The sequence below is a fragment of the Hippoglossus hippoglossus genome, chromosome 5 (assembly GCF_009819705.1).
Source record: "Hippoglossus hippoglossus isolate fHipHip1 chromosome 5, fHipHip1.pri, whole genome shotgun sequence".
Lineage (NCBI taxonomy): Eukaryota > Metazoa > Chordata > Actinopteri > Pleuronectiformes > Pleuronectidae > Hippoglossus > Hippoglossus hippoglossus.
In genome coordinates, this window is record NC_047155.1 from 10,917,791 (window position 1) to 10,944,612 (window position 26,822).

The 26,822-nt window shown below is 39.6% G+C and overlaps 2 protein-coding genes across 4 annotated transcripts in view; one reads left to right on the top strand and one right to left on the bottom strand.

The window, feature by feature from the left end:
• Positions 1 to 508: 508 nt before the first annotated feature.
• Positions 509 to 6,577, bottom strand: tamm41 (TAM41 mitochondrial translocator assembly and maintenance homolog). The gene is made up of 8 exons (XM_034586292.1): positions 6,126 to 6,577; positions 4,983 to 5,165; positions 4,525 to 4,617; positions 4,072 to 4,222; positions 3,493 to 3,638; positions 2,855 to 3,020; positions 1,934 to 1,996; positions 509 to 1,497 (listed from the first exon to the last, which is right to left on the bottom strand). The coding sequence occupies exons 1-8, from the start codon at positions 6,261 to 6,263 to the stop codon at positions 1,406 to 1,408; spliced, it is 1,032 nt and encodes a 343-aa protein (XP_034442183.1). The 5' UTR covers positions 6,264 to 6,577; the 3' UTR covers positions 509 to 1,405.
• An 8,316-nt stretch (positions 6,578 to 14,893) lies between these two features.
• syn2b (synapsin IIb) overlaps positions 14,894 to 26,822 on the top strand; it is a 69,517-nt gene continuing 57,588 nt past the window's right edge. For all 3 annotated transcript variants that reach the window (XM_034584285.1, XM_034584287.1, XM_034584286.1), the window contains exon 1: positions 14,894 to 15,920. In XM_034584285.1, the coding sequence (XP_034440176.1) occupies positions 15,478 to 15,920 (443 nt within the window). In that variant the 5' untranslated portion in view covers positions 14,894 to 15,477. The remainder of the gene's footprint in view (positions 15,921 to 26,822) is intronic.

The following is a 26,822-nucleotide window of genomic DNA, read 5'->3' on the forward strand; positions in this document are numbered from 1 at the left end:
AAAACAGTTTTCAGCTGTGGTTTTCAAGGGTTTTCTAATCATCCATTAGTCTTCTAAGGCGATTAGCAAACACAATGTACCATTAGAACACTGGAGTGATAGTTGCTGGAAATGGGCCTCTATACACCTATGTAGATATTTCATTAAAAACCAGACGTTTCCACCTAGAATAGTCATTTACCACATTAACAATGTATAGAGTGTATTTCTGATTAATTTAATGTTATCTTCATTGAAAAAAACAGTGCTTTTCTTTGAAAAATAAGGAAATTTCGAAGTGACCCCAAACTTTTGAACGGTAGTGTATATATTTAAATTGTATGTTATAAAAAGTATAAAAGCTTACATATAGCAAACAAATGTCCTACTACAAGATAAAGGATTAAGGATTAAGGATTTAAATTTTATTTTATTATATTATCCTTTAAATCCTGTGTTTTCTGGGATGACGTCATTTGTTCATTTATCAGTTTGGGTATAAAAATAATCATGCCACTTAAGACCATTGTTGCTGTTTCACTGAAAACTTTATTAAACCTGATTTCTTGTATCTGAATTAGACAACTGTGTTTATCAAGAACCAATTGATGCATTAGCTGGGGACATATTATTGTGACGTGTCTATTAACTATAAGGAAAATTATTTAATGGTAGAGGATATAACAGACTTCTCTCAAACAACTTCTCAACAGTGTGTGATCCCATTGTCAGTTTATAAATCCTGGTTGAGATAGTGGTACAGCGTCCAAAAACAAAGTATTAAGAGATGACAAGATTTGTGGATCTTTGGCAAGGAGAAACAGGTGTGTGTGTGTGTGTGTGTGTGTGTGCGTGTGTGTAACATGTAACACCAGTTCACAGCTTAAAGACAATCAATAATTACCCTCCTTTTTAATACAGTAATGACATTTAAGCACAAATATAAAGTTCTGCATAATCTCAGTCATCTGGAAAACACCATTGACATAAGAAATGTTCAGATGTGACACATGTTCGACCCTGATGAGCCGGTTATGTCTTCATTATATTTGTGCTACGTGTTGCTGGGTCATCTGTTCAGCTGTTCCAGGCCGGTCACTGTGCACGTGTCATCATCCAGAAAGGTCAAGATTGTATTACTGTGAAATGTCAGCCATAATTCAGTCTGACTCGTGAAATGCCACCTTTTATTCAACAACTTTTTATGAATCCCATTATAAAAGGGCAGCAGCACAGGTATTTCGAAAATATTCAGACAACCTTATACAGTCATTGATCCCATTCACACGGACTACGGAGTGTCACAAGCAGAGGTGAGGGGACGACTGCTCCAGCTACAGTTCATCAGGGTAAAATCAAAAGGATGGACGTGCATTGTCAGACTGTCAGAGGTAAAGACAGACAGGTTCCTGGTGAATAGACAGGTTCAGGACATGTGGGACACAGACGGTTTCCTCCTCCAGCCCTTCCACATCTTCAGCAGTTTCTTCGAGCTGTACGACACCGTCTTCCACATACCTGAGACACAGAGCACCAGACGTTAACAACCACACTAGAAGAACAATATTTACACATTACTATTAATGCCTGTTGGAGGACTCAACAATGTCTTTATCGATAAATCAGTTGGGCTCTAAAAAAAATGAAGGCATATTTTGTTGACATTTGGACTGCGGCAGGCTAGCTGTTCCCCCGTTGCCATTTATGTCTTTATGCTAAGCTAAGTATCAGGTGGCTGTTTCTCTAAATTTAGCTTACAGACATGAGAATGAGTAACAATCTTTATAAGTAACTATAACAAATTCCCCACAATGACTATACACTATGATACTATTTCTAACTATTTACTTTAAGGGATCTGAAACACAAAATCCGTCAATCCAACATCACAACCTGACAATGTATGATCCAGGTTTTTGCCAAAGTATTAACTGAAGGAGAAAATAGTTCTTACCAGCTGTAGAAATGCCTTTGATACTCTGTGTTATACTGGAGGTTTTCACAATAGATGAGATACCTGAGGAAGAACAACAACATGTGCAATTAAAAACCCATTTAATATCTCATCACTCTGCAATATGATTTTATTCTATTAACAATCTAGAAATCTAGAAACGAGGAAATGTCTTCCTGCAGAACAATATTTATTTACGCCATCCATCTATCTCCATCTGGACATTTTTCTGCTTCCTCCCATTAAAATGTGACTTATGAAATTTGTCCATCCACAAGTTTCTGATGAATTATTTTTCAAATAAACAAGCAGTAACTATTAATCTTAGAACTTATGAGCCGTTGGGTGGCTACATTTTGTTTTATTTACTACTTGTTTACTTATCCACCACTCCATCACTTTTGGCCATGTTTTAACAGTCTGCTGGCTGTGGTAGTGCATTTGTATTATGGATTCATAACATTATTCATTCCTAACATGACCCTGATGAAGAGGCAAAGTCGGAGTCTGAGACAAACTTTTCAAATGAAATTTTCTCAGTGTCCATTGCACTTATTATATTTCCAATGACAAGCACTTAAACAAGAGCATCCAGAGCACAAGTGAAGCTGCATCAGTGATTAAAAACTGTTTAACCTTCCAGGTGGAACATTGAACTATGCTAATGAATTCCCTGAGACCTGATTTACCATCCATAACATAGCTTGTTATACTATGGCTCCTACATCTGCTTTATTTAATCATGTGCTTTATCTTTATCTCACCATACAACAATGACCTTGGTCTGTGCATCCACCATGCACTGTATTAGTGTTTCAGAGCCACCTTTAATTAAACGTTTGATTACTTTTCCATCCATCTCTTTCTCAATCTACCTCTCCCTCCTACCCATCTTTTCCTCTATTCTCCATCCCTCTGTACCTTGCTGTACGACAGCTCCACAGTCTGGGTCCTGAGCCACCTGCAGCAGGATCTCCTCCACGTCGCGGTTCTTACCCGGAGGGTCGACCAGCTTTGTGATCCTTTGCTGGAGGGTGCGTGGTAACGCCATCAGCTGGACAAACTGGCCCTCTGGGCTTTTGTCTACCTGCAGGTACACAAGATGACATAAGTTCACCCATTTTGGGTTCATTCCACACACGTTCAAAATTGATTTTCGACAGAACTACAGAGTTATATATCTAACAAACATATCAAATATAAGATAAATACTGGTATTCATTCAAATAACAAACACATAGAAAACAGAATTGATCGGAATATCTTTAAGCATTTTATTTTATTTTTTCAGTAAAATGTTTGTCTGACTGCAATTAATGCTACTGAAGGGAGGAGTCTGTGACCCATAGAAGAGCAGTTTTTGTTATGATTGACTCACTGTTTTGTTTGTCTTTATCAGTGTAAATAATTCTATAACCATTGTATCTATGGTGTTCACGACATTACCTGATATAAAAAGCAATCAGACGCATTGAAAACCCAGATGAATGAAATTAAGTTGTAATTTTTCACACTTTTTGTATTGTCTGAGATCTGAACATGGTTTTACCATGCCTTACCTCAAGTTTTCCTTGCTGTGATTTGTAGACCACCTGAGGACAGTCCCGCAGGATGTTGCTGTATAGAATCCTGAAGTGCTGAATGTTGTCTCTGACAATATTGGCCACCTTGGACTTGTCTTCTCCAATCACCATCCTGAAATCACCTTCAGAGGCAAACACAAGATGTTTAGACTTAGGTAAGAATATTAAATTTTTGGTTTACAATTTTTCATCCAGTCTGTGACATAGTTGACTCCTAAACTAGCCAACTTCAGTTTTGTGGGATAGCTACTCCCCATGTCAACATTTGTTTATATGCTGAGATCATAGGTCATGAAGAACCTGCTTCTATTTCACTTCATTGAACCTGAACAAATTAAACAGGTTAGTTTTGTGTCTTGGGGCATTAGAACTATCGGTCTAATAACGTCATGCATTTCATTTGCCCTCCAAACAATTCAGAACCATGCTGAGAGATGGAGAGTTAGAAAAGCAAACCACATGCTTTATAACTGAATTACAATGGTAAGAAGTGCACGTGTGATGAATGTGTACGTCTTTCACTTTCTTTCCATTTAAGTTTTATGAGTTAGTTACCGGCATAAGAGAGGCCAGCTATCTGCAGGAAAAGGTCCTCTTCCGTGAAGCTCTCTGGCAACATGAGGAACGAGGCCGTCACAGCGCTCTTCAGGTTGGATACTAAAGCAGCACGGAGCTTTCCATTCTCACTCTGCACCAACATTTTCACCTGCAATGAAACACAAATGCATATAAGTATGGATGCACACTGCTAATTTGTACCCATTCATTTAATCAAAGTCTGACGGGAGTTAATTGAACCCTGTATGTAGTTATTTTTGTAAACTCAAACACATTACACTTCTTCTACATACTGTATCTAAAACACTTTTTTGCAAAAGCTGTGAATACTTTAGACTAAAATAATGCTAAATGGTCTGACCCCAAGAAAGAATTGCACAATAAAATAAGCAGATCCAGACAGCTTGGTTTTTCCTGATTCAGTCACATTTTAATAATCATGGTACTGACTGGTTTGTGAAGGCGTCCAGCAACGTACATGGTCTTCCAGTGCATCAGGTCATCTATCAGAGCCTCCGTACTAATCACACCATATTTGATAATCTGAAAAGAAAGGTAACAGATGAATGTAGTCCATTCATGTACAGTTAAGTCCAGACAAAATTAATAAAATGAGATATGATAAGATACAGATATTGAGTTTTTGGAGGATGCAATCTGGATTTGCACCTAGAAACACAATCTGCGTCCAATTTAATTTGTATTCAATTTTGAATTTTAAGACAAGGTTGGTCTGATCTCTAGTTCCATCAGTTCAATACAATATGATTTAAAAAACTGTGCTTTGCTCTACCAAACACTAAAGTCATACTAAATCAAAACAGAGTAGTAGTCTATGTGTGCCTGATAGGCTAAGGTACATCATCCCTGAGAATAAAGGAATAAAGATACTAAGACATGGAATTTACCCTCCCATCCACAGGCACCAGTGTGTTGTAGTATACTGCCGCCCCATGATCATTTTGTATGGAGCTGATCATCCTGGGCCCCAATAGCTTGAGGATGGAGTAGTGTTTGCGGTTCTGCAGCAGATTCATGGTGTGCCACGTCACTGGGTCGTCCACCGTCAACACGAAGTCCAGCATGTTTTTCTGTACACATAAAAATGGAAAATACTTAATATTAATATTGTGTTGTTTTGTGTTGTTGATTTCAAACATTCACATTGACGTAGTGATATTGACTCCAATATCCACAATAACAGAGTGTATTGATTTGAAACACATAGCCAAGCCCTTCATGTATAAAAGTTTGCAATTCTCACAGCTAGTATCATTGGACACTGCAAGACTGAAGACAGGAAATACAGCCTGATGTGTGGCTCTTTTTGTGCAAACTGGACCTTTAGTCTGACTATTTATTCAAGCAAGTTCAATCCAGAAAGGCTTCACTAAAGTCCCTCCTTAGTGGCACATTTCTTATATTTTTATCTTCATTAGAAAATACAATGTTTGATCGCCTACCTTGTAAAAAAGAAAAACAGCAGTGGGGCTTTAATTTAATTATAAACAGTTAATTAATACTCCATAAATGGCTGATTGTAGAAACATTGATTGATTATTTGTGCACATTTATATTAGCCTATAATGTACTGATAGCTTTCTACAAAGTGAGAAACCCATTGTGATTTTGGAGTAGTTTATTGGAAAGTGAGAAACTTTACTAACAGTTATAACTTCAGACCTGAGGACGTAGAGGGGTCTCCCTTCATTTCAAGTTAGCTCAGCAGTGCAATAATCAAATTGAAATAAAAGCAAGGAAGAAAGAACTTACTTTAAAAAAGTTTAATATACAATACTTAAACTATAAATATATACAAAGGTGCATTGTGACCTAACAACTTAAACTACATGGAGTGTGTGTGAATAGGTTATAGCACATGTGTATGTAGTTACTGCACCATGTGTTTGTGCTACAGGAGGGTTTCCCCACTACCTGGCATCCCTAACGTTGTTATCAATGAACTCTAATAGATCTGCAATCCACCAGTGAACGCATCATGAGCCATTATTCAATCTTATTAAGTGAGAGGCAGGACGTGTGTCTCTTACCTCCATTTGACCTTGGCTGGTCCCTTGCTGTTTGAAAACACCAGACCCGTAAGCGAAGGCTAGGCTGATGTCCTGAGGGAACTGGGACAGGATCCTCCTGTAGATCACCCCGGTGCTGTGCAGAGCTGTGAGAGACATTTTCAACGAGCTGGCTCTTTTTAAATCAGCAGCAACACCGGCCGGGTTCAGCGAGGAAATTACCCGTTTAACGAAAATTCAGAAGTATGAAGTAACATGTGCATTTTTAGACGGAGGTGCTCGATGTGGCCAAACACGACAAAACCCCACTAACAAACAATAAACATGTCGGTTTAGTCGTTAAACTACGAGCAGGTTGTTTTGAATCAGCTGTGCGGATTTGACAGTCGCCTGAAATGTGCGTCACAGACTCCCGCCGCGCGCAGGAGGCTCATGGGAAATGGAGGCAGAGATGAGAGGTAAGTCTTCAGTCGCTTCAACAGCTTTAATCATCACTAACACGCGACTTATTCTGCACGTTTGTTCCCTTTGTGATTTAATTTAGTCGTGAACTATAAACTGGGCAGAACGTGGCTGTGTTTTATATTGTTTGTACAGTTATATTAGGTCTGAATGTTGCCAGCAGAGGGCGGTTCTCTACCAAGTTAAGCTAAACATGCTAATTCCCGAGGACAGCTGTGTGCACCCAGGTCAGAGGCTACATGCTAATGTAGCAGCTACTGTCTGCTCTAATGTTAATAAAATACATATCACACTGGGGTCATCATGTTTTAAATCATCACACATCTGGGCTGTACTGAAAAAAATCCACTTTATTATTATTATTATTGTTATTATTATTATTATTATTATTATTTAAATATTGATGACAGCATACTGTTTAGATTAATATGGAGCTTTAACACTATGTAAGAACAGTTTCAACTACAACCAGTCAAAGTTATCAACTCCTTCCCATAACTTTACTAGCTTATATCTCCCTTAGGATCTTAATTAATTAATTAATTAGGAGACACATAAAAGTTCAGTTTCATGAGTTTCTCATATGACCAAATCAGCATTTGCCCAATTTCATTGATATCTGTGTCGGTGCGGCTCAAAGTGTGATGATTTGTCGAGGAATGACCCACAGTCACAGTTTAAAGCTAATACAAAGCATAATGCAGTCTGATACTGTACAAGGCAAATCCTCGACCCTGTAGGTTACAATATCCAGTGTTCTGAAGAGATGTTGAATCAACTGTGTATCATTTTGGAGGATGTGGTGCTGTTGTATTGTATTGTGTTATATTTCCAGTTTTCAGAGGTTACACTTAAATCTGTTTTGAGCTGTGGACTAAATAATATGACTGTGATTTTCCTATCACATTTTTTGCCAAATTTATTTTAAAAAATACCTCAGCAGCACCCAGCGATCTCCATTTTGTATGGCTTGAAACATCCAGCACCGCGTCCCTCGCCCCCTCAGTCCATTTTTTTGCATTTTTATCAGTCGGTGGATTTGGGCTCAGAGCTGGGGGTGAAGTTACACTTTAATGTTAATCATGAGTGTTCAATTATACACTGATACGTTTAGCCTGCATTTACTGTCTGTTGCCTTCTTTTTCATATCGTGTAACACTGGCTGCATGTGAAGTGCAAACCTGACTCAATAACAGTCAGGACTAATGATTCAATTAGATTTGCCTTTTCTAAAGTTTCATTTTCCGTGATGTTAAAATGTTTATTTCACATCTTGTAAAAGAGAACTTTGAAAATGTAATAATGCTCAGAGGATGATGTCAATTGCTCTTGTCAGGTACCACACTTTAATATTTAGACTTGAGCTACCGCAGGTATTAAATGAAACCACTGAAAGTTACTTTATCGCTGTTTGGCTGTTAAAAAGTTCACAATGATTTAAACAAAAGACAGCAAGCATTACCATGAAAGTAAAATTAGGTGGGAGATTCGTGCCTAATTCTTCTGCAGCAGTAAAAGCCCAAAAAGCTTGTGAGGCCATCATCTGTCTTCAGCGTAGCATTAGTCAGGAGTCTTATAAGCCCGGTGATGCTCACATCTATTTAAACAAATGAATATTGAATGTAGATTCTTGACAGTTAGCAATATGTCTGAAGCTCATTATGAGATTGTGAGGAGTGGGACAAATATTATCTTCTTAGTAATTGCCGTGACTTGTCTCTTCAGCCATATGAATATTGATGAGGTCCCTGAATCTTGACTAGCAGGCTCACGCACTGTGTTAAAGGGCCTTGTTAATTCAGAGACAGAGGAGCACCAGTAGAACTATAAATGTATTTATTCATCCTATAGTACATATAGCAAATCTTATATTCATACATGTGATCAAGGCTCTAGAGGTGTAGATGATTCCTTATGTTATATGTTATTCTTATGGCCTCTGGCTATTTCTCCCTCCCTATAGTTTGTTACTTCATTGACTGCTTTTCCTCATGAATAATATCATCCTCATAGGATTGATTCAGTTTTGTATTTCTATGGTCAAATAATCCTTAGTTAATTATAATTAAGGAGCAGTTGCATATATTAATGGATTAAGCATCTCAATCAATAAAGCCGTAAATATTATTTTTTTGAAAAGATGAAATAAATGGTCTTACATATTAACAAACATTAACAGCGTAGCAGACAAATGAACTGTATTAGCATTTATGTAGAGTCATGTTTCTCGTTACACCGAATCCCAAAACCTAATTTCTGCTTTGGATTAGTTTCCACCAGGTCCCAACTATTTCTTCATAGTGTCTATATTAACTAGCTGTCTGTCAGCTGTCTGGTATTGGGTAGGTAACATCTCGTGGCTTAATCAAGTGGAAACAAGGTTAATGAACTAAAACAGTGGATCATAAGCCCAATTAATGACCTGAGAGAGTCAGCTGCCATTTCTTTGAGATACACATTTCACATGACACATTGTCTTCCATTGTGAATTAAGACATTTTACCTAGTTCAGCTTTAAACCTACAATAACTGATTCTTGGCATCTTGTGAATGACTTGATTTTTTTATTTGAAAGGGCCAATCTGTTTGCAAATAGTTGCTTATTTACACATTCTAGATGAGCAATACAATCATCGTATCCGATAGATGTCAGCCCATGATTCACTTGCTTTAACTCTGTTTCTTTTCCTCTTTCAACTCCTGAGAAACGTTGGTTGAGAGTAAAGCAGCGAGAGGAAAGTTGCTATAAAGTTCCGCAGAGCTGAGACATAATATTCTGTAGGTATGGGTCCCTTGTTGCATTGTTATAATAAAAATATATTTATAGCTGCATTAAGGAGACTGAGTGTTGCTTATATTTTTCAGCTGTAAACCTATTGTGCACAGAGGGGAGTGGAGTCAACACAGGTAGTAAAGTAAAGAAGGAGGCGGAAGGCAAGTAGACAGGAAGAAAGAAATTTGTTCAATTATTTTTTCCAAACACAGTGAGAAATGTGTGTCTCCATCACACCTCCATCTTTCCTCATCGTGTTTGTGTGGGCCTGTGTGAAAACGGCTGCAGTGATAGGAGTGAAAGCAAAGGCTGCCTTTGTAACTTTTTGTTTGGAACAAGAACAAGAAGAACTAACTAAACGGAATCAGTATATGTGATGATTGGACATTGATTATCTAATTTCACGTGATTTGTGTGATGTTTCTATCTTGTGCTTTAGTCGGAAAGCGCCACATGATTTTTCCACTTACAGTTTCTCTCCTAGAGTATTAGTGGCTGCCTCAGCAACGATGCATTTGGATGTCAGGACCTTTTAATTGGTTCAATTTAGCAAATAATTGTACTGCAGTTGATCAGTTGCAATTAAAACCTAAACATCTTACAGTCCCCTAGTTTAATTTCAGAGGGGTGCACGAGGAGGAACAGCCTACAGATTACACTGAATGGTGCAAATCCTGAAGTGCAAACACTGATAAACACACACAATAACCGTGAGGAATCGTTTCAGCTTTTGCACGCCTGTTGCCATGGTGATTTCCATTGCTGCCCATGCCTAGTGAGGAACCATCAAACGAAAATGCACCATTAACTGCACAAACGCTTCTGTCGATGCACAGCTGCTGCAGAGCCGCACAAGAGGAGAGGAACCGAGGCTGCTACTTTCATGTTACTCCAAAGAAAAAGGTTGTAGTGTCACGGAGCAGGGAGCGAGGCAATACTACAGTATTCATAAGAAGAGAGTGAGGAGCAGGTGAAAGCCAAAGTGAACTGCACAGTTGAGGTAACTTGAGAGTTTGAGTGCAGTGCTACTGTCTTCCATGTATTCTACAACAGTGTAGGCCTGTGTGCTAATGTAAACATCACATGAGGGCTCTTAATAGAAATTGCCATAAAATCAATACATGCTGCTTGATCCACCAACACACACACACACACACACACACACACACACACACACACACACACACACACACACACACACACACACACACACACACACACTTTCATCAGACCCAGTGGTCAATGAAGTGTCCGCCTCTTTCAGCTGGCAAGTGTTTGTTGTCTCATGTAACAACACCTTATCCTCAGTCTATACAAAATACATAGAATCCATGTATCATATCAACAGCTATGTAAATGAAGCTGTACATTAATTTTAAATGAAAGTACAACACATGTCAGGCCAACAACAGTACATCTTTATTCATGCATTTAATCATATTTCAAGTCGAGGTGAGGAATTTGCAATTGTGATCAACTTTTGTCTAGATGTGATATTTACTCTAAACATAATGTATCAGCTCTACTCAGTTAAGGATAATTGTTTAAATTGTTTAAATTAGATTCTCTTAATCAGGGTTTCCTCATTGTCTTAAAAAGTAAAAAATAAGAGTCTTACATCTATTATCTGAATTTTAGGCTTTAAAGAAATTACATGTTAAAGTTGCATAGGCTTTAAATAGCAGGCTGCATAGTTTGCAATGTCTCCATATGTTGTAGTTTCTGCTACACATATTGTGACATGCCAGGATTACCTGTGTTTAAAAAACCTGCATATACCAGCAAATATTTGTGTAAAAAAGTTATATGTTTGCCTTATACTCTACTTTGCAATAACTTCACTCATCACCAAACTGAGTCTTGACTAGCTTAGCACTGCCAGCTTGGTCTGGGCCAGGTGAGACACCCATGTGGTCACTAAAACCTGTTGTAGCAGCAGTGATTTGGCTGCTGGAAATGTTAATTTTTCGTGAACTTCTTGTTAGTGTGTTCATCATGTTTGTGGTGTTCTATTGTTGTGCTTGGCAAGTCCCCTTCTGTTCTACTTGTTGCCATGGTAGTTTTGAATGTGGAATTTCATCTTGTGCCTAAAATAAACTAATAACCAGGCCTATCATAAATATGAGCATCAGTCTCAGCAGCACTGCAACACTCTGCAGGGTAAGTTTCGTGTGCGTGTGTATAGGGGTGGTGTTCAGAAGCCTGGTTAAATGGTGTTTTGGGGGGGATTAGCAGCACATATCTGAGTTGTGTGGGTGTTTTAATCTATTAGCTCCATCCATCCACACAGCACTGTTTAAATTAATTCAGAGAGCTATCATTTATAATCGCTATGCTTTGTCTACACTATTCCCTGAAGAAGCTCCAGAGGCATGAATAGACTTTTAAAGTGTTTTCTTTACCTGTTTTTTTATGTTTCAACTGAGTCATGGCATCGAGACTCATTTCCAATGCGAGATGCATAGGGAGGGGATTTCTGTGAATGTCGAGCATTGTAAGACCTCGTGTTAAGAGAGAACCAGACAAGAGCTCAGGCCCAAAGTAACCCTCATGCTTCCTGTGCACTAACCCCCTGTGTTTTCAATTAACCCCTGAGTGCACGTGACATGACTCCCTGCAAGGAAAACCTCCATGTATTCTGTTTTTATCAGCCAGTAATTAAAAAAGTGCATTTATCAATCTGATAAAACTGGAATTTAGCTAAATTCATTTGTTTAATTTGAATAATTCATTAAAATGTGGGAATTTGCTGTTATATGCATGCCTTGCTGAGGTTGTAGCACATATTTTACCATTTCATGAGCACAAATTATAGATATTCACACAGTAAAATGTTCTTTTTTTAAAGATTCTCTGTTTTCGAATCAATGAAACCACAGGACACAGAGGATTACACACACCTGAGATATCTGCAGCAAAACCCCCAAAACCACAAATACACCAGACACACTCACCCGCTGTCAAATCATGAAACATAAACATCCTACCCCCCCCACTAAAAATTGTTGACACATTAATCCTATGAATGAATGAATGAATAAAGTGTTCCATGTAGTTAATCATTCGTTGTTGCAAACATTTATGATAAATTCCCCCACACTTTCACTCATTTGAGAAATATTGAATGTGTGTGTTTGTGTGCGTTTGTGTGCTTGCTTGTGTGTGTGTGTGTGTACTGGCCTTTAATAGTAATGCCAATCAAGACAGAGGGTTAGATGTGTTTGTATTTCAGCAGTGTCAGCATATGTGAGGATGCATTAGCAAATGCGTATTGTGTGCATGTGTTGACAGATGAGTGATGACCCTGGCATCATGGATGTTTGTATTCTTACTGTGTTTCCACCAACGCAGCAGTAGAATGTATGAAAATGAAGGTAAAAAAATATACACCTGAGCGTCTTCTAATGCACAAAACACCTGTGTCTCATCTTAACCCAGACACAGTGTGTTTCCTCAACACTGCCCCCTGCATAATTTCATGCATACCCATACTGTTATATAATGACTGTTTTATGTGTTGTGTATCTGTGTCATGAAACATGTAGGCCAGGATGAGCTTAGGATGTCGCTACAGTTCACACTGCAGCTCTCTGTGTGTGACTCACTGTGGCTCTCTTCTGGTTGACTAAACACAGCCCCCCCTTCCTCACTTGGCTTGACTCATCGTGACTGGCTACAAATATGCACCCTGCATTAAGTTATGCAAGGAAAGACAAAACTCTTTTGAGGACTGAGAACGGTGGAATTTATGAATTATTTTACAACACAATTTATGCCCGTGCTTGAGTCCTGAGACCTGTTTACGAGCACGGACACGCAGTAGGTCATTGGACATGTCATTTTTCTTTATGACAAGAAAAGTGGGTTGTCGACTCATCTTGTTCTGGCATCAGCACATTTTCTGTCACGCTACACATCATATATATTTAGAGGCATTAGTCTTTATAAAGACCGTGCACAGTTCTGTAGCAGCTTTATGTAAAAGAAACAAAAATAAGGGGTGAATAAAAGGTGAATGCCGGCGGCTGTGGTGCAGTAATGTAGAGTTATCATTTCCGATGTCTCATGTAAGAAAAAAAAAAAACTCAAATTATGAGTCAGACTAAAGTAGCTGAGATTCAAAAGAGATGTGAGCACACGAGTAGTTTGGATTACAATTGGAAAGCAACCTTTCGATTGTGTAAAGGTCAAGGAATGTATTCCCATTAATTGAGATGGTAGATCAGTGCCAACCAAATCAAAATGAAAGCGGAAATCTCAATGCTTGACAATGAAGGAGCTTTCAAATCCAATAAGTGGTGTTGCCGGTGAATATCTCTAAATAACAGCTTAACATCCTTTCAGGAATAACCCATTGAAGACAATGGAGAAGTAGACTGTGGTGTAGGTCTTCTTCTGCTGCAGTCTTCTAATGCCAAGCTGTTCCCTTTAGTGTGGCGCAGACGTGTGTGGAATTTTCCTCCCGCTTGAATAATCTTCTTTCTCTCTCTTTGTCCTGTCATCTTCTGGCTGTTTCTTTTTTTTCTTTCTTTTTTGAAGTGAAGCTTAGAGCAGCAAACAGAGCAGACGCTGCCTGCTGCCGCTGACGGCGTTTAGGAATGGCGTTCACCACATACCCTGAAATACTGAGTTGTATAATGGAGAAGGGGCATGGGGAGGAGACGATTGTTTAGGAATTAGAAGGGAAAGAGACACAGAAAACAAAGAAGCAAACAAGCAGCATCTATTGTTTGACTCAATATAGATTTATTTTATCATGCGGTTTTGTGATTTGTTTTATTCTTGGAAATTGAGAAGTGTAGATTTGCTGACAATGTACCTTTAATAGAAGAAATCTCTGCTACCCTTTAATCCCTACTACTTCCAATATGAATGCTACCAACACTAATAATCATTACAGATCCTCTTACACGGATTATAAAATGATGCAAAATGCAACTAATGTCACACTTGTCACGACTGTGTCTCCTCAAGCTTTGTTTCCCTCTGGGCAGCACCACCATTACCTTTAAGCCCAATAAAATAGGCTGAAAAACAGGACCCATTATTTAAGGGTAACACGTTTCACTGGAGTGGGATCATTTGACTAATTACATCGGCAGTTAGAACCTTGAGGGATGGATGTGTCGAGGTCCGTCTGTTTCTGTTTTCCTCCCTGCCTTCCGTCATGCCAAGTGCTTTTATTGGCAAAATACTGGCACAAGTCTATTCTCATGGGCTTTTTTTTCATTTGAGAATTAATCTTTTAGATGCTCTTACATGGAGGTAAAAAGAGATGGAGGAAATATTGGGTCGAGAAATGGGGTTTAAAAGAATGGATGGATGGATGGATGGAAGACATAGTATGGAGGTGGGGCTTGCAGCACAGGATGGATGGCGTCTCCATCTGTGAACTCCACCTTCGGCACGATCTCAGGAAACCCCCTTCCACTGGTTGCACACGGCACGCAACGCTACAAGGCTGCAGCACGACACACACACGCACAGCCTATGATGTAGGAGGATGATGACAGGAGAGAGGAGGAGGAGGAGGCGAGGGGGAGGGGAAGGGGGAGACAGCCAGTGAGCGTGCCGAGCGAGAGAGTGAGGAGAGAAAGGGCATAGGGAGCGTGAGCGAGTGAAAGAGTGAGATAAGCAGAGAGAGCTGCATCTCCTGAGCGCATTCAGCTTGCAGCAGTTCAAGAGGCAGGCGGGCAGAGTAGAGGGGGAAGAGCACCAGTATCTCATAGGAGGGGACAACACCACACCTCTCTCTCTCCCTCAGACTCACACACACTCTCTATCACGTCACACACTCATTTGTGAGGAGGCGTAAGGCTCAGGAGGAGGAACACCACAGCACACGCTGTTTTTCTGCCTTAGCTTTGGAGAGCTGTCTCTAGAAGACTGGACAAGAGCTGTATCCATTGCTTCATCCATCTTCTCCTTCCTCGCTTCACATCCCTGCAACACAGAAGCAACTCTCCGTCACCTGCCCCTCAACCATCTGGACTGATTTGCTCTCCGTCATCCACCAAACCTCTGATCAGTGGGTTTCTCTAACTGTCTCTGCTCTCCTCTATTCAGCCAAGAAATCCAGAGACCCACTCAGAGAGCAACTAACCGACCGACTGAAGGACCAACCTTCCAACTGCAATCATGAACTTCCTCCGTCGCCGGCTCTCTGACAGCAGCTTCATGTCCAACCTGCCCAACGGCTACATGACAGACCTCCAGAGGCCTGACCCAGCTGCTCCTCCTCCCCCAACCACCTCCTCTCCTACCCAGCTGGGCCCAGCACCTGCCCCAGCGGCATTCCCTGCCCTGTCCCCGACCAAAACTCCAGCACCGTCCCAGGCGCCCGCCAGCTCCCCTGCACCTCAGGAGCGGCGTCTATCCCAGGTGGCTCCGCCGCCTCAACAGGCCCAGTCCACCTCCTCCAGTGGTTCCTCTGGCTTCTTCAGCTCCTTCAGCTCCATCACCAACGCGGTCAAACAGACGGCTGCATCTGCCGCCGGGTTCGTGGAGCAGTCGGCGCCTTCTCCCTCCCTCTCCAAGAAGTTCAAGATCCTGTTGGTCATTGACGAGCCCCAGCATGAGTGGTAAGATACTAGCAGCTTTGATGATTGGTTGAGAGTTGTCCAATTGACTTATAGGTGGTTGATGTGCATTGTAGCATGCGCTGAGCGTTGTCGCCGAATGAGTTTACAATATTCAGTGAAACAGGCACACTCTTTCAAAAATTTTGGGCTGTAAAAATATTATCATTTAAAAAAGCTATGCTGACTGACACTAATTTAAAATAAGATAATTTATTCGTGAAGTCCTTGATGAGATTCTCATGTTCAAAAGCAGTAGCCAAACGAACATATTGGATTTTTATCTTGCGTCAATCGTAAAATGAATCTTTTACATCCTTATATCTCAGTCTGTTTTTATTTGTGCTTTATGTCTTTATATTTAGATATATATTGTTTCCTCTCACTGAATCTGATCCCAAAATAGCAACTGCTCCGTTAATCTGAACAGACAGGATATCATCACTCTGGGGTTTTGGATTCACACATCCCACCACCCAGCTCTGTCACCTGTCTCTATTTTTGTGTGTTTATTTGAGGCTTTAGGACATCATGTGTGCGTTTGAGTGTGTTTATGTAAATGTGAGCAATGAATAAGTGTTTTCAGCCCTTGACAGCACAAGTTGGTGAGCAGGATATTATCCCTTTGCTATCACCTTGTACATCATCCCGGTTCGTACAACAGCATGTAGCTCTGAATAAAACATCCCTCTCTACACATGAAACGTGAGCCCCTGGCACTTAAATGATGTTGCTATTTCACTCACTGCTTTCTGCCCCCTGCAAATCACATTTTCCGGCTGTAAAGGTTCTCTGTGTGGACGCTGATGTGTGGCTGATGATGGATTTTACAGCCCCTCATTGCTGTCATTATCTAGGTGTAGTTTTATCTTGTCAGCCTTGTGTCGGTGCCCGCGTGATAAAGTGACAAGATAAATTTGACCTTTTCCATTTAATGACGTTATGGAGTGTTGTCATATGGCAATTGTCGTTTAGAATCCCACATAACTGAGTGTTGTTACAGTTCTAAACAAAAAACGTGTGGAAAGGGTTGAAAGCAAATTTGTAGATGAAGTCCATGTAATGTGGCCAAAATCTCCAGGACAAACCAACAAGTAGAGTTGATTTCTTGTGTCTTGTCAGAGTTTCCTTGCTGTTTGTCAGACTCTTAACAGGATAATGTAAAAACTATAGAACCTTTTTTATCAAAACTTTTCTGTTTTGATTTTGGAAGTGGATTCTATACTCTGCATGCAGAAGTGTCCCTTTAGTTCCAAAAATAGAGTCGGAAATCCTTTTTAATTCTCCTTGAGTCGACTTTTGGCTTAGAAATGTATGTTATCATGCTTTAGTGCCAAAAAATGAATACAATTACACCTTTCTCATGGACTTTGCCATTGTAGGTGTCTGATGCTGAGATTTAAGTGTCTGAACGATTTAAAATGCAAATGCAACTAAATGCTCTGTCACTTGGGACAAATTCCAGTTTCTCTGAGGGGCTTGTCTACAGTATGTCGGTGCCATAATACAATCTATAGCTGTAGTACTGGCATCTGTTTTGAAATAAACTGGTGCCATGTACCATTAGTGTCTGAGTTAGTGTTTCTGAAAACGGACTTAATGGTTTCAACTGTCTAGTGCAGTGGATTTTATTTTCGGCGTAATCAGCACAGGATTATCTCACTGAGGGAGAATTATGCATCTGAGTGTACGTGCACCAGCTTCAAGGCTCCACTACAATGTATGGACTGAATGTGACTGCAGTTATGGTAATCCTGCTGTAAGTGTGTTGGTGGCTTATGATTGGATGGCTGCCGCCCATGATGTGGTGGTGTCTAAATGGGAGCTACTGCAGGGTGCGTTCAGTAAGAGGCATTTGAATGCAGCACTTAAATTATCTCAGCAATTACCATACAGAACTGCATGTGTGTAGATATAATTTGCTTTTACAGGCTTATCATTTGAATTGTAAACTGCCAAATACGAATGGAAATACACAGAGAGAGGCTTGTTTTTACTGCTTTTCCCCTGCGTGAACACATGAGCGACATAACCAGTAAAAACACATCACAGCTGCCTTTCGGGAACATAATGTAGCTTTTAAAATCAATGTAGCTTTTTGTTGCTCCCTCGCCTCAGACATTTGTAACAAACACAAACAACATGATGAAACTGTGGTTTCACAAGGAGGGGATATGATTACACTACGTTTGTGAGTCATGCATTCCAACTGATACTGAGAGAGTTTGCAATGACTGCTAATATATTTTACATGTCACATCCTTGCAGAAAAAAATCCTGTAGTACAAATGAAACCTAGTTGCAGGACAAGGGCAGCTTATTTGTCTTATGTTAATGTTTGGGTAATATAATTGAATATTTAAGAAATGTAATGCAATGAATTTGACTCCTTATTTTCAGATGTCAACAATTATTCATCCACAGAGCTCGACATAAATATTAATGTTTATTCTTTAGGCAGGAGATGCTTGCAGACAGAGCGCCCCTTTTAAGCATCATGGGCCAGAGAGGCATTCTGCTAAATGTTATTGATTTTCCACTCATATAACTCAGAAAACAGAAATTCACACAGGAAATTCCCGCTAGGCTATATTCTAATCAATCAGATATGAGGTAAACCTAAGACACAAGTTTCTTTTTCTGTATTAAGTTTTTTTAAATTATTGTCAGCCTGGAGCCAGATTTTTACTTGATGATCCTCATTATTCTCCTTGAGACAAATTTGTATTACAATTAAATCACAAAGGTCCTTTGATAAAAAGGTGTCTATTTGATTTTTGGGATGTTAGACCCCATCAGTTGAAGGGAAACATGCAGTTATTTGCAGTTATTTGCATCTACTTAAACTACACTATATTATGACGTTGTTTTTATTTTAGACTTTACTTTTATAGCACCTTACAAAACAAATGTTACAAAGTGCTTCCCCAGGCAATAAACACGATATATGAAGCAAAAGTAATGATAAAATAAACCACTAAAACAATATAATAGTTAAATATTAAAGTGGTAGAAAAAAGTGATAAATACAAATATGCAAAGCCTGTCCATAGATACATAACCCACGGAACAGCCACAATATTAAAACCAGATACCTGTTATAATGTTGTGAGTGATCAGTGTACAGACACACAAAATTATGAGGATACAGTTTTAAAAGCTTTAAAAATTGGCACAGATTCTGATAATAATCTTATAGTCTATAGGAAGTGCATTCCAGAGTTTGGTTTAATCCCCTCCAGTCACATAAATTGACCTGGAAACAATAAGAAATTACTGATTAGACGATCTAAGACCCGGGTCAGGGTCTTATACATTAAGACATTACGACATTAAGAGATCTATATATTGTGGGGTCAGCAAAAGTCATGCTAAAGAATAATGCAATTTAAAAATCAATGCTATGTGGAAAACCCATTCTGTTGGGTCAAGAGAGAGAAGAGCCTTTAGAGAGAGAGAGTAAGGTTAGAGACAGACCTTAATTTAAAGACTATATATTAAATATTAAAAGGAATTTGTGAATAGACATAATGAATGATAAATGATTACAGGGTTCAAGTCAGGGGACTCTACACCCAGTGCAATTTTTTTCAGGTCTGAGGCAGTGGAGCCAGCCAGGCGTCCAAACATTTGAATCTAACAAGCAGAGCTGGCTGAGTGCAGCAGGTATCATCCTATAGGCACAGGTAAAACAGATTATTTTTGGTGGAACAGAAAAGGTAACAGAGCTTTGAAGTGCAAAAGACTATGAAGTAGGTTAAACAGTTTCTACCACTGTGGATGTGAGACGATGTGGCAGAGTCTCTGTGAACGAGTCCTTTTATAACGAGGCGGGTCGTGGAGCTGTTCAGGTGGCTCAGGTGTGTAGATGATTTGGCTGGAGAACTCACAGACAAGTACCAAAGATTGTTTATAAAGATGGATGACATGAAAAGCTCCCCAAAAGTGAAGCCAAAGTGCCTCGATCGCCACCTGTTGGCTGACTGAAGTATAGGTCATAAATTCTGCCTCCTCCATGATAGCAGATGGGACAAAGACCAAACTGAAAAATCTAAATACAAGTCAAATGTTTGCCAAAGATGGTTTCTTTTATTTTAGGTAGTTATTTTCACACTGATGAATGTTCAAGTGTTAATTCTTTCGGTAAGTTTGGTTTTGTTTATCAATTTAATATTATAAAAACAGGATGAAATGTCATGATTGACAGCTGAGACTGACTCACAATTGGTTGTGAGTCCTCCCCCCCCGATCACCACAGACTCTGGCTCATATGGCGTTCAGATGTGAGATATTTTGGCTTCATTTCTGGGTCGTGGGAGGAAGTTGAGATTATATATTTATATACATTTCTATTATTAGGGACAAGGACCAATGGAAGACATGCAAAACAACAGCAGGAAACAGAGGTTAAAGCCATATTCCTAAAACTAAAACCTAATTGCATGATCTAGAAACTCTTAACAATTAAAAACAACAACACTAATGGTAAATGGTAAATGGTTTTGTATTTATATAACACTAAGAAAGCCTATTTTTTTACACCTAGACCAGTGAATTATGATGAATAGATTGATGGCAGGACTAAAAGGGAAAGGCATCCGATTAGTGTCGGTCATGTCCACCTGTCAATTATAATTAACTGAGATAAAACATCCTACAAATATTCGTCACAGGGTTTTTTCTTGAGATTGCCAGAGTAGATGATAGTAAAGTCAAGCAATAACACTTTGACTTTCTCTTTCTCCGTCTGTGTTCTTTTATTCACCTTCATTTGACTTTTCCTGGAATTAAACTTCCACTATTCTCCTAATTTAAAGATTCCTCTCAAAAGTTATCTTAACTTTGTATCTTGAAATAGATTAAATTAGCATAAAAGGAGCATTTGGCATGAATAGCAAATTGAGGGACATGCTGATAGAAATGGGCCATAGCTCTGAATACCGTTGGCATTTCTCCTTTTCAGTGCTGGCTGGCAGTTGCATAATCGACTGCAGGTATCATGAGTCTCTCTCCATCTGACGGCTGCACTCTCTAAGCTCTCAAATATCAACTGCGCTTCCGTGATGGCTTACTCTGGCTGTGCCACAAAGAGAGACCACAATGGGAGTCCAGCAATAAAGCCAAGATGAAAGAGTGAATGTATTTTGAGGCAATACAGAGTGTCTGCGTAGCCTCATGTAGTCTTTATGTAACAGAGCCCAGCCCGTTGAGACGGGTGAGGGACGAGACAGTGTCCTCCGGGGCCTTTCAAGGTGAGGAGAGGCTAAGAGGGAGAGGAGAGTGGGAACATCTGGGAATCTCCCTTTTATTACTTCCTGTTGATGTTGGTGTGATGCTCTTTCCTGTTCTTCTCACCTCTTCTCCGTCCCTCCCTCTATACGTGTCTTTTTTTATCACGACAGTCGCTCTCTGGCTCCAGGGAAAACTGCTCTGGGTTCATGATGCGATGAAGTAATGAGAGGAGACATGGTGATTCAGCAGTTTCAGCCCAAAGGCCACATCTGCTCTCTTTCCTTTGCTCTCTATATCTGTCTGCATCTCTCTCCCTGTTTTGCCTCCCTTTCTTTATCTATTCAGTACCAGGATGTGTATTTACCACCTATATAGCCCATCAGAGATTATTTCATTGTAGTTCTGTTGACTTTTCAGTATGACTCATAGTGGAGGGTCTCATTGGTTCGACTGCAGGTGGACGCACAGCTCTGTGATGAGGAGGGCTTGATGTTGAATGTCAGCTTGTTGCCCTGCGGCTATTGAGCTTTAACTGGTTGGTATTTAAACTATTCCAGCTTAGCCAATGAGAAGCAACTTTTGAAATTGCTTCACAGAAGTGATGGCGGTATAAACATTCTTTTAATCCGTTGTACTTTGTGCGTCAGTGATTGCAAAATGCAGCAATTTTCCACAAGCTGACCTGAAGTTATAAAAACTAATTTAAGATTCTGCAGCCATGCTAGCAGCACAGTGACTAACACCCGCATGGTAGCATATACGTGCCTTCAGCATGACTGTGCTGATGTTAAGCAGGTATAATAGCTGTACCTCAATTCATGTCGCCCTTGTAGACAGCATTTGAAGACCGATTGGACACAGTGGCACAACTTGGCTGTCCCATTTTGAAGGTTCCTCAAAACACGTCCATCCCAACAAATGAGGCTCCAACATGTGGATCATTTTTGAACAAACCCATCCCAGAGTTCATTGCACTACTGTGGCAAACGGTTTTTCAAAGAATTGATACCGTCGGCAAATACTGGGGCTTCAACTCAACCTCACAGTTAACAGTGTACATGTTAAAAAACCAAGGGGCATTAAAAACGTTATCTTTGCATCCAACAGCAGCTCTGTTGCTTGGCAACAGCAGTACAAGTTGGTGATGCTGATCACGTAAATCCTCTGTGGACCCGACCGTGTGATTTTCAGTTCAGCCTTCGTGGTCTACACAGCCCATGAAGGCCACCTCCTTCATTGGCCGCATTGACCGCATCATTCGAATGAGACGGACCCTGAATATATATATACATTTTCTTGGAGCCATGAATGTCTGTTTCATAGCAGTCCATCCAATATGGTTGAGATACTTCAGTCTGGACGAAAGCTGTGCACTAACTGAACAATGATGACATACTTATAGCCATGCTGTTAACATGGATAAAAACTGCACTGCATTGTGGTTGGGGTTATTTGGTCTCCTATGGTTAAACAGTAAGAGACGCACTGTTTTGACTCAGTAACAGACCTGAACTGAATGTAAACAAGTGTATAAAGTGTGTGTGTGTGTGTGTGTGGTTGTGAGTGTGTGTGTGTGTGTGTGTGTGTGTGTGTGTGTGTGTGTGGGTGTGGTTGTGAGTGTGTGAGCTTGCACTGACCCATGCAAATTAAAAAAGTTGTTCTAATTGTCTCCATCGCCGGTGGAGACAGGAGTACACAGTGAGAGCAGGTGGTGAGGTGGAGCCTTGTGTATTTCCATCGACAGTTCACACACACACACACAGTGCTCACACATCTATAAGCACCTGCATTCTGTTTCTATTCTCTGCCCGCTAGAAAAAACACATACAGCATTTTCATGAATTCACCATTCTTTGTTTGTTTTCTGTGGATCAGTGGCTTGTAAATAAAGTAATTTATTGTTAAAGGTTAACACAACACATCTACGTGCAGTACATACACTACAGAACAGGTCGGATCATTTTCAAAGGTCATTTTGACTTCTGCTGAATGTACTTTTGATTCACAGTCATAAGGAATTATGAGTGGCATTGCGATTCTGAGTTGCAGGTTGTATTTCCAAACACACAGGCTGAGAGCCGACCCTTATATAGCCGGCAGCAATGTCATGTTCCCGTAGTAGTGTTCTCTGGGTTTTGACCTTCTAATGTCTTTTAGCTCTCAGTTGTTGTCATACTAGACTGGTGGCATTTTGAGCCCAAGGAAGAAGAACACTCCAAGAAGCAATGTTTAACCTTGTAACTTCCAAAATAGGAAATTATTTCTACAAGTTTAATGTAATTAAACGTACATTTTGATTTAAATCACAAACGGTCCCTCAAATCCTTAACAGTTTGGTACTTTGATTAAAAAAAGATAAAGCCCTTAAAGGAATTAGAAAATAGACACGCATCATTGAAAGTGGTTGAATTTAGATATTCTGTTGAAAAACTCTTCATAAGTCTCTGACGGTAATGTTTTAGCGGGAGTGGGAACCCTGTGGTTTTCCTTCCAAATGTACACGATGACATGAGTGGAAAATTAGAAAATTGTATGGTGGACATGCAAATACTTCACTGTAGGTAAAGTGTAACGAGCAGATTTTGCAAATATCACAATAAAGCACATGAGGTCGGTGACTTCAGCACCCACTGAAACTTCTGCCCCACTGATGAGGTTAAAAAATGGAGGGTGCCAGTTGTAAACATCAAATCTGCGTTGCATGATGGGCATACTGAAACCTTTCTAAAGTTGATACACAAAACAAATTTGAATGCCATATTTCCATGTTGCCTGTTTGGTTTGACTGGCACTCTTTTAATTCCGTCATCTTGTTCTACCCTCTTCTTCTGCTACGTATATTGTATTGGCAACTGCTCGGAAAAGCAGTGCCCCCAGCTGTTGTCTCAACAAACCAATACCTAAATAAACAGAAGGCTTGTGCGTGCTCCCAAGGGACCATGGGAATTGAATGCCGATTTGTTGTACTGACTATGTCATTACCGACTGACTAATAAACAGCTTGTATCCCTAAAGCCTGTTAAGACTAAACATCAACCTCAAATTAGCATCTTAGCTCATTTGACTGTGACAGGAAACCTCCTGTGAGTATCGATGTGTATGTACAGTAAGTAACTTTTAGTTTTTCATGACTAAGATAATTTAATTTATCTGAGAAGCCACATCCTGATTGATTAAGTTTCTAATGCCAAAACAAAACTGATCTTTTATCAACAAACAACAAGGACAAGAAAGCGTTGACCTTCTTTTGAAGGATTTAATTTGATTTGGCCTCATTAGTAAAAATGTAATAATATATTGCAATTTAAAAAAGAATCATTCTATTAAGTCGTTATATACCAATGTCATTTCTGATACAGCCTTTCTTTCTTTTAGCTAGTTATGTTAGCTAACATGTAAGCTGTGCTGCTTTTGTCCGAGGCTAACAGTTCTTCCTCACATCACTGCGAGTATTCATTGAAAAACATTAAAGACACTATAGAAACCTTAAAAAATGTTCACTGGAGAAAGGTAGGGGCATGAAGCGTAGCGAATAGGTTAGCTAACTCGGCTAGTATTTTTGTCCAATGAAATACACCCTACTTATAGTCCCTGCCCTAAAGCCTGCATCTCAGCAATGTTTTCCAACAAGTTTGGCTAACCATTGCATTTTATGTGGAAAAAATAACTGAGATTTGTTGGGAATTTGGCATAAGGTGTCTTTAACGTTCACATAATCCTATTTTATATCTTATGGGCTATATCAAATTTAAAAGACCAGTGGGTATGATCTATTGGCAAGAATTGAATATTATATGAAATTGACTATAATATTAATAATTATGTTTTTTATGTGCATTATTTTCTTCATAGGGAGTCATTATGAAGGACCTGCTTATTATAGTTGAAAATGTGTCTGTAATATACATTTTAAATCTTCAAGACATAGATGAGGCATTTTAGTCAAGGATTTTGTTTGAGGATATAACTACCCTCACAGGGAGAAATTAATTATTTGCTGCGATTCAGAATCAATATTGATGTGAAAATCCACTTATATCCAATGATAAGGGCATCAGGTGAAAAATCAATGAGCCATCAGACATGTCAGATTTCAGGGTGATTTATATTTAATCTTTGCCCATTTTGACCTTTACTCTGATTTGTAGCATGTGCATATTCTACAAACAGACCTCTCCATCCCTCTTCTATGGGTGTTTCTGTGTGTATTTGTGTTGTGCTCCTCTGCAGTATTTCAGAGATAAACCTGTTACTATGCATGAGGCATGAGGATACCTAAGAGGGTCTTAAATGAGACAAATCAGCAACACAACCTTTGGTGAAATGGTCCACTGTTGCCATGGCAACAGGTAATCTCCTTCAATAATCTTGAAGATGTATGGTCATCTCACATCTCACCCTCCTTCTCTCCCTGTTTCTCGCTGTTTGACTGTCTATCCTCTTTTCGCCTCAGTTTTTGTAGCTGTTTTATGAACATGAAATTCAAAGTTCAACAAGAACAAGTTTGACCATTATTAGAAGTAGTTTGTACGAGATACTGTCCATCCGTGTCGGAGGGGGAACGTTTTCATTCTGCCCTAAAGGTGGGGTAAAAACCCTGCCATAATAATGATGATGAATGAAGAATATGACAATACTGGTTCACAGACAGTCTCTCTTGCAAGAAGAGGAGGGATGAAAGAACTCCATGGGGTTTCTAACACTATCCAACTTTGTCGCCTTCACAAGCCTGTACAATCCCTGTGTGAAGAGGGTGGCAAAGTCGGCTTGTTAGTTTTGGAAAGTCATAGAACTTGTCGCATGCAGCATCGACCACTTCTGTTGTTTGAATGTTGTGGAGAGAGCTCATGAAGACTGTGTAATACAGTTAAAAAGTTATTTTTACAAGTTACGCCTATACAGGTTTTGTCTTTGTTATGAAAGCACCTAATGGATCTTCTAACTCAATCACAAGCTCATAAATTAAATAAAGTGAACAACACCAGTTTTATTACCTCATTAAGAAATGGTTTGTGCCAGTAATATGAAGCTTTAAGGCCAAATGAAAGTCCAACTGAAAGTCTAATGGAATATATCTGATAAGGAAAGCCCTTTATCTTCAGTCTGACATGACTGATGCAGGCCTGCATTTTACTTTTACTGTTGAAGCTGAGCAAAGCCAGTAACCAGGGGGCTGCTAACACAGGAGTTCTGTCTAAAGGAACTGAAGCTGTATGGACACGTTAAACTGAAGCTGACAACTGTATGTAGTTAATAACATTTTCCATAAACAAACTGGCTCATACGCAGCCACACTTACAATTTTCACATGCGGTAGTTACTTATTTCTACTTAATTGGATTTATACGAGTTGCTGTAAAACTGCCCCCAGGCTTATAGGCATGGCTGCACTGTCTGATTAATCACACATTTCTTACTCAGGGTGAATGGAAGGCATTACTGATGTCAAAGGCAAGTTTGGAAGTTATTACTCTTCATGTTAACACAAATCTGTTAAACAAATACAAAAGTATCTGGACATGTGTGGTGCCAGTGAGTGGACAGACGGTTGACCTAATTTTTTGCCTTGTTAATATGAATTAACAAATTAAGCGCAAGCCATGAGGGACTCCATCTTGGCTGCATCAGCTAACCAATGCTATTATTTCTTGATTTCTATTATTATTGACACCT